The following is an 8,427-nucleotide window of genomic DNA, read 5'->3' as shown; positions in this document are numbered from 1 at the left end:
TGAGTGATGTGACAGTTTGAAGATGGTTGAATGTGAGCTGCTTTGTTGTCATGAATCAGATGAAAAACACACTTACACTTCCTCAGACCTGGTGTCAAGAATGGGCCTCCAGCAGGCTCCACCCTGAAAGGAGGGGGTGGGTCAGACCATCAGTCTCTTTCAGCAGCAAACATGGACATTACATGTCTCTCAGACAGTGCCAGTAACAGAGGGAGGCTAGGGGGGGCAATAGCTCCCCCTGGAAAAGTCATAGCACCCCCAGAATATATTAGATTTGTTTTTTTTGTTTGTTTGTTTTTTTCATAACATTACTTATATGTAGTTGTTGCAGCATTTTCATCAAGACACAAAATAGAAACAAATTATTATATACTGAGTAAAGAAAACAAAAACATTATGCAAGAGGATTTGAACTTCGTCTATGCGTATTGTCACTTCCAAGACATGATGCAGGCTCCGCCCCCATGCAGACTGAGCAATCCTCTCCCAATCATTCCAGGGTATTTGTCAGCAACTGACCAATCGGCTGTCACAATTTGTCAAAAAGTGTAACGATGCAGTGGATAGCAGCAGTCAATCATAATGACTGGCAGCTCTTGGTGTAACCGCAGATTTACAGCGAACACTTTTTACAAGGTAAGAAGATTAACGTTCATGTACTTTATAAGTATGATTAGAAAGATAACAAATATCACATTATGGAGAAGGTATCCCAGGTGAAAAATAAGTATACTTTAGTATACTTCAAACATACTTAAATTTATGAGAGTACACTTTAAGTATAGTATTTATTGAGTGTACTACCTATAAGTATATCTGAAGTATACTAAAAATACACTTGTACCAATTTCAAAATTAGTACTGTAAACAAACTTAAACATAATTGTACCAAAATACACTTTTAATATATTAAATAAAAGTATACTTTAAGTGAACTAAATATGAATGAATATGTATGAACTTTTAAGTGCCTTAATAATCTTTTATTATTTATTAAAATTGCATACAATAAAAAAGGATAATCATGATGTAATTTTTAAGAAAGTGCCCAATCAATTTTCAGATGTTTGATGTAAAACCTTATAATCAACGGCATTAGCTCCAGTTCATACTCCAGACCAGATGGTGGCGGTATTGCACACTTTCATTTATTTAAAAAACGCCACAAAGAGAAGAAAAAACTTGAACGCAGGGAAGATAACAGACGCTGTTCAAATAGTTACTAATTTTGGTAAATTCAAGCTGGTGACGTCCTAATCCGAGTTAGACGACAACACAACGGGACAACAACCGATGGAATTTGTTTTTTCATTGAGGAGCTAGCTACATTTTCAACAACAAAATCTGCTGTTACAAACACTACGTGCTTAATAAACATGATTTGATTTAAAGGTAACTGGAAATAATTTTTCTCTTCTTGTTAATCTAACATTTATCTTTCTTTTTTTATTCATTGTTGACTTTCAGGGCCCTGTGATGGACTGGTGACCTGTCCATGGTGAACCCTGCCTCTCATCTGATGGCTGCTGGAGATGGGCACCACCAGCCACCCTCACCACCCTGCAGGTATCAGTGTGTTCAGATCATGGATGGAAAGATTTTAAGGTCGTTTGTCTCCTTAAGTCCAAACTTAAAACAGCTTCATAGTTAATGCCAACATCAACTGATTCTATGACATTCCTGACTATTGTTTTCTACTCTAACAGAAACAGGCAAAGACACCCAGAAATGTTTTTCCACCCCAGGCATCCGGTCATCATCAGTTCTTATGATGTCACATACATGGCGAGTCCACAACGTCTTGAAATTGTAAGTATTATTTTTTTATTTGCCATAAAAAATAATGTTTAAGCAATTAAACAGAGAAATGCTTTCTCTGTTTAATTGCTCTATTGTTCTTTTTTGTAGGTTTCTGTAAGGTGCAGTGAACTGGAATGTTCTGTCGTTGATCCTCACTTTCATGTTTTATTGTCACACTTAAATTTTCATGTTCATGTGTTCATTTTGATGTGTAAACTGATAAGTTTATAATGTTTTGATTAAAGTTTTAAAATGTCTGTAATAAAACAATATTTGAATTACCTTGGGCATCTTGTGTAATTAAACTTTTCATGTAATTTTAGCCTAAAACAATGTAAGTATTGTAGTGTAGTTATGCATGTCATGTACAAAATAGGTACGTAGGAATAAAGACTTTCATGAGTGATTAAAATTGTAGTTTATGATCAATAGCAGGAAATCAAAAATGAAAATTAAGTGTAATTTAAATACATTATTAATAGTATATTTAAAATATATTTGAAGTAGGCTATATTAAATGTATATATTTTTAATATAATTCTGAGACAGAATTATTACACTCAAAATGTAATAATTATATCAAAATATAATAATAAAGCTCAGAAATATATTTAAAAAGTATACTTTAAGTACCCTAAGTACACTTGAAGTTGTTCCAAAAAAGTACATATAGTATACTAAAATATACTATTAGTTGTAATTTAATACTATTTAAATACTACTAAAGTATACTAAGCACAAAATTAGTTGTTCCAAAATAGTACAGTTGAAGTACATCAAAAAAAGTATACTAAAGTATGTTAAAATTTAGTATACTAAAGTGTATTTTTTTCCATCTGGGTAGCTTCTAACCATCAGTAACCATAGAAACAATGCCACGCCATCATGTAGCCTAGCTAGGCTTGCCACCCGTCGAGGTCTTGTGAGAAATTCTGCCCCCTGTGTCGAGAGCGCGCATTGCAGCCAGAGAAGTGGATTCGGCGGATCTGACCATTTTCACGGCGCTTCTGATCGATTTCTCGGTTAAATCTACTCATATAATCATGTCAATGTTGAAACTTTCAGTTTAATCGGCAGCTATCAAAATAAAAATACATAAATAAATAAACGAGGTCTGGTGTGGAGGTCTTTTTACGCTGTTTTGTGTTATTTTAAACGCGAAGTAAATTGATATTTTTTTTTTCAGCTTTTGACTCGTAAGCCTGACAAATAAAAGTCAGTCAACAAACACAGGTTCCCAACACGAAGTGTGCATTTATAATTTTACATTTCTGATAAAGGAGGAGGGAGGCTGGCCGATAGCAGGGCACAAAAATAAAGACTTCCTGAAAAGATCAGAGTGTAAACCTTTTGGTCAATCCCGTTCTAATGATAAATATGACAGATTACTGGATTAAGGAAATGTCTAGTATGCTATCACACATAATTTTTGAGAATTTGGAAACAGTTGCTTTTTATTTCCCAAAGTTATGGGGGGAGGAGAGGAGAGAATGGATATTTCAGCAGCCTGAAATAATATGTTCCCCCTCTATAAAATGGAAACAAATTAATTTACCTGCAAGTCTTTTACTGTGTTAATTCCCCTCATCATCAACAAGAAATCCTGCAAGTTTGAAAACATTTTCTCTTTATTTGCCAAAGTTAGGATGGGGGAACAAAATATTTTAACTCTTTCAGCCACCTGAAATAATATGTTCCCCCTACATAAAATGGACATGTACAGTGAATTATTTTCTTTGTTACCTAAAAGTTGAATCATTAAATGAAACTGTTTATTTCAGCTTGCAGAAAAACTCCTTGCAAAAGAGGTTGTGGATTTTCCTGTTTCCACTGCGGCGTCTACAGCATGAGGTTGGACATTGCTGAGAGACTTATTCTTAACAGTGGTGATTATATATTTCTTATTTTGAGTGTTAATGAAAATTTTTATCATGACTATAATTTGTATGTTTTGATAAAAAAATATGTACTTAGCCAAAACTTAATACATCAACATGTGAAAACAGTTATTTAACAAAATTGTTTGTCTATAACTTAATAATTTCATTTCCTGTAGTTATTAAAAGTAGATGCAGTTGAGGGTCAAGAAAACCACCAACATCCTGCATATGTACAATATTAGAAAAAATTAAAAATGCTACACTTCAAATCTGGACTAGATTATTCTCCACTTCAAGAAGACTCTTTATTACCATGTTTGCGATTTGTGAAACCTTTTTCTGATTTGTGAAACTTCACTCAACAGACCACTGCAGAAGATCTTTCCTTCCTTGAGCCATCACCATTTGCAATAACTTTGAAGAATTAATGAGTTACACCAACATTTAACTTCCCATTGGGATTAATAAAGTGGTTTTGAATTAGAATTTAATTTGAAAAAGACTGCATGGAACAAGTATGAATGGTGATCTGATCTTTATTGAAGTCTCACAAATCACTTAAAGGTTTAACAAATCCCAAACATGGATTAAAATATTCTGCTATTAGTTGAGAATAATTTAGCCTAGCTTTGAAGAGTCTAGGTGTGAGTTTTGGAGTTGGAGCAGGTCTCATGTGACACAGATCCAAAAAACGTCTGAAATTAACCTTTATTGAAGTTTAAATTACTATACTTATTTAGTTATTGACAAACAATTTTGTTAAATAACTGTTTTCACATGTTGATGTATTAAGTTTTGGCTAAGTACATATTTTTTTTATCAAAACATACAAATTATAGTTATGATAAAAATTTTCATTGACACTCAAAATAAGAATATTAATGTTATAATCACCACTGTTAAGAATAAGTCTCTCAGCAATGTCCAACCTCATGCTGTAGACGCCGCAGTGGAAACAGGAAAATCCACAACATCTTTTGCTAGGAGTTTTTTCTGCAAACTGAAATGAACAGCTTCATTTAATGATTCAAATTTTAGGTAACAAAGAAATTAATTCACTGTACATGTCAATTTTATGTAGGGGGAACAGATTATTTCAGGTGGCAGAAAGAGCTAAAATATTTTGTTCCCCCATCCTAACTTTGGGAAATAAAGAGAAAATGTTTTCAAACTTGCAGGATTTCTTGTTGATCATAAGGGGAATTAACACAGTAAAAGGCTTGCAGGTAAATTAATTTGTTTCCATTTTATGTAGGGGTAACAGATTTTCACAGGGGAACAGAATTTCTCACAAGACCGGAACCGTCCTGTATTTTACTATTAAATGTAGCGTCCCGTATTGGATCGATACGGAACGCGATTTGTTCCGCATTCTACAAATGTGTATGTGTAATAATTTTTAAAAAGTGGTCCACGAGTACTTTATATAGTAGGCTGCCCCAGTCATAATATAAGATCATATAATATAATATATTATGTCTATGTGCCCAACGGCTTTCTGGGTAACACAGACCAACCGACACGCCGCCGCTGCAGTCGTCGTCGTCCCCCAACCTCCACACTAGGACGACGCGCATTAGAGGGTCCCTCATTTTGATTTCTGAAAGGTGGCAACTCTAAGCCTAGCCTGTTTGGAAAAAAATGATTAGCGTCTCGTCTTCTGTACATTTTAAGGCTGCTCTAGGGAAACGTTGTTTATGACATGGTGACATGAATCATGTGGTGTGAATTCAGGCAAAGTCGGTAATTTGATCAACACGTCAGAAGGGAGGAGGTTCAGGTTGGTTTCTAAGCTAGCTGTTTCAGGCTTCTGAAAATACTGTTTGAGCCCCAACCAGGTGAGTTATGTTCACAGACAAATTAGCTCGACTTAAACAAGTAGAAGAATAAACTGACACAAACAACTTGGAAAAACAACTTTAGCCGCTCAGTTCAATACTCCGATTCTCACTTCTTATGTACATCATGGCGCTTCGAATGATTGACGCAGTTAAAAAGGTTCAATACCAGAGTCAATACCCTTTGTCATAAATGCTGTTTTAACCTAAACAATGTAATATATTATCTAGCAGTAATCTGGCTACTGGCTCAAAGCTTCATGCTGACGTCAAAGTGTCAAATAAACGCAAATCAGTCTGATTAAAATAACAATACTAATGCGTGTGTGTTGATAACTATAGGAAAAGAAAGATCCATCCATCCAAAGATCCAAATTTTGAAGCTGCCACTGGTAAAAAATAACAGCACTAATTTTAGTTAAACTGTCATAAGAGATATTAAAAAAAAGGCTTAGAATGTCAAGTCATATTTTCACCATGTTAGTCATTAATTTATTAATGCCTTTGTTCCAAACTAAATATTTCTCTTCAAACTAAATGTTTCCCATCAGACTAAAGACGTTTCTCCTCTTCCTCCTCTATCAGACCTTCTCTGCTCCTGCAGCAGGTTTCTTCGTCCCTGAGAGCTTCCAGTCTCCAGTCTGGATCCTTCAGTCCAGCCGACAGCAGCTTCACTCCTGAGTCTCCTGGATGATTGTAGCTCAGGTCCAACTCTTTCAGATGGGAGGGGNAGCTTCACTCCTGAGTCTCCTGGATGATTGTAGCTCAGGTCCAACTCTTTCAGATGGGAGGGGTTAAAGGTCAGAGCTGAGGCCAGAGAAGCACAGCCTTCCTCTGAGACCAAACAGCCTGATAAGCTGCAGACACACAATTCATCACATGATGAGAAGATGAGAACATTGAGGTAGAGCTCAAGGTCTGAACTGGACATTTATAGGAGAGGGAAAAAAAACTCACGAAACTGATGCTTTACAGGTAAGAATAAAAAATACTAATAACACTTTATTTCGATCAGTGGGTAATTAAAATCAAGATTTACTACTTGTAGAAAGGATTATAAAATCTAACAACTGCTGGGAGGAAGGATCTGCAGTAATGCTCCTTTGTGCTCCTAGGATCCAGCAATCTGCCAAATTCCTGGAATTACAATGTCAGTAACCTTTTAAATACTCTTCTTCTTGATTCATTCCACAAACCCGGCCATGTTTATGTGTCGAGGTTTAGCATGGTTAACCACTTCATTATAATCTACAACTGAAATACCATTTACTTTTACATCATCTCTGACAGGAGATAAGGGACGGAAATCTGGTTTCACCAGGATTGGTCACATTGTACCTGAGAGTCTCCAGGTTGCAGTTTGGACTCTTCAGTCCAGCAGAGAGAAGCTTCACTCCTGAATCCTGCAGGTTGTTGTTACTCAGGTCCAGTTCTCTGAGACTGGAGGACTGGGAGCTGAGAACTGAGGACAGAGCTTCACAGCTTCTCTCTGAGAGGTTACAGCCACTCAGTCTGAGGAGACAGGGAGGAAAATCTGGTATTAAACAATTCATCAAAACATAAGTTTTAATTTCCAGTCAGCAATGTTCTTGGTCAGATTGAAGCAACTGTCTTATTTTACACATCTTTGTTGTCTTTTGTTGTGACCTGGTTCATTTTATAGTTGGGCCTCCAGCATTGAGAGACTGAAATAAAGGCAACAAGGAGGCTGGCAAGAGAAATATTAAATTTCACAATTAACTGAATTAATCCAGTTTTAGTAGAAAGAGGAGTTTTGCTGCTAGAATATGTAACACATCAGGTCTGATTCAAAGAAGATCACGTTTCTGTTCGGTTCTGGGGTTTCTTGGGGCGGCTGTTCATTTTATTCCCCACTAGATGGAGTCCGAGAGGCGGCTGACCAGTGGGCTCCGCTATGACGTCATCCTCACACCGGGGATAAATCGTCTCGTTACCGGCAGCTTAAGAGAGGTGGAACGCCGGTATTTTGACACCAGAGTGTCAACCTTTGATGGAACCTCTAAGCCACTCAGAGTTTGCGCCGAGTTATCTCCTTGTGATTTTTGCTCTTCTCAGGATTCCTCTGGATCTGGTTCCAAGTTTTCTGCCCACTCCTTGTGACATCACGGGAAATTACCCCATTGATGCCCGAGCTCCAAGACTCGCCTGTATCTGTTGTTTCTACCTGCCATTCTGGACTTCCGACCAGTCGTTCCACCGACTCACTCCTGCCTTCAAGTGTAAACCTACCTGTCTGTCCTCCAACGCCGCTCACCGTTCCTCTGCCAGCCGCTCAGCCTCGCTGGTCAAATCCCCAAGCCCAACGGAGAAGGAATCCCAGAGGCTTTAAAGAACCTCAGGACCAACATTGCTTCTCCCACGCCGTTGATACACACAGCTCAAGTAAGTTAGTAAACTTACTGCCAACAAATCATCTGAATTCCGACAACCTTGAACTCAACATCTTCCCCATTGTCTCCTCAGTGCGCCGTGTGCAGCCGTTCAGTCCCAGGACCCGATCCACATCTGATTATTTATTCTTTGTAAATAAACTTTATATTTTTCATTTGTCTCTGGTTGCGTTTTTGCATGTGGGCAAAATCAGTAAAGCCCATCGTGACAATTTCCAAACGTCCTTTAATCAAACACCAAAGGACGTTTGGTCTCTTAACTTATGGACTGCTAAAGGATAACATCAGGGAGACAATGCACCATTAAACTGAAAACAAGTATATTTACTTCATCATTAACATTTCTATCAACAATACCTGCAGTAACAATGTGTGTCCTTACAGAGCTTTGTTGGAGGCTTTAACCACTGGCAGCAGCCTCAGAAGAGCCTCCTCTGAAGCAGAGTATTTCTTCAGGTCAAACACATCCAGATCTTTTCCTGATGACACTAAGATGAA

The 8,427-nt window shown here is 37.2% G+C and overlaps 1 protein-coding gene and 1 long non-coding RNA gene across 2 annotated transcripts in view; one reads left to right on the top strand and one right to left on the bottom strand.

The window, feature by feature from the left end:
• Positions 1–8,421, bottom strand: part of LOC103132460 (ribonuclease inhibitor-like) — a gene marked incomplete at its 5' end in the record, with an annotated part of 10,274 nt that extends 1,853 nt beyond the window's left edge. The window contains 5 exons of the mRNA XM_016667409.1: positions 89–123; positions 6,138–6,238; positions 6,303–6,375; positions 6,857–7,030; positions 8,312–8,421. Coding sequence (XP_016522895.1) covers positions 89–123; positions 6,138–6,238; positions 6,303–6,375; positions 6,857–7,030; positions 8,312–8,421 — 493 coding nt within the window. The remainder of the gene's footprint in view (positions 1–88; positions 124–6,137; positions 6,239–6,302; positions 6,376–6,856; positions 7,031–8,311) is intronic.
• On the top strand, positions 1,575–1,941 carry LOC107835139 (uncharacterized). Its single transcript, XR_001660967.1, has 3 exons — positions 1,575–1,605; positions 1,713–1,809; positions 1,909–1,941. It is a non-coding gene; the product is annotated as an uncharacterized LOC107835139 (long non-coding RNA).
• Positions 8,422–8,427: the final 6 nt, after the last annotated feature.

This window comes from Poecilia formosa, unplaced genomic scaffold (assembly GCF_000485575.1).
Source record: "Poecilia formosa unplaced genomic scaffold, Poecilia_formosa-5.1.2 Scaffold1068, whole genome shotgun sequence".
Taxonomy (NCBI): domain Eukaryota; kingdom Metazoa; phylum Chordata; class Actinopteri; order Cyprinodontiformes; family Poeciliidae; genus Poecilia; species Poecilia formosa.
The sequence above is the reverse complement of the archived record's forward strand: the minus strand, read 5'-3'. Positions and strand labels throughout refer to the sequence as shown.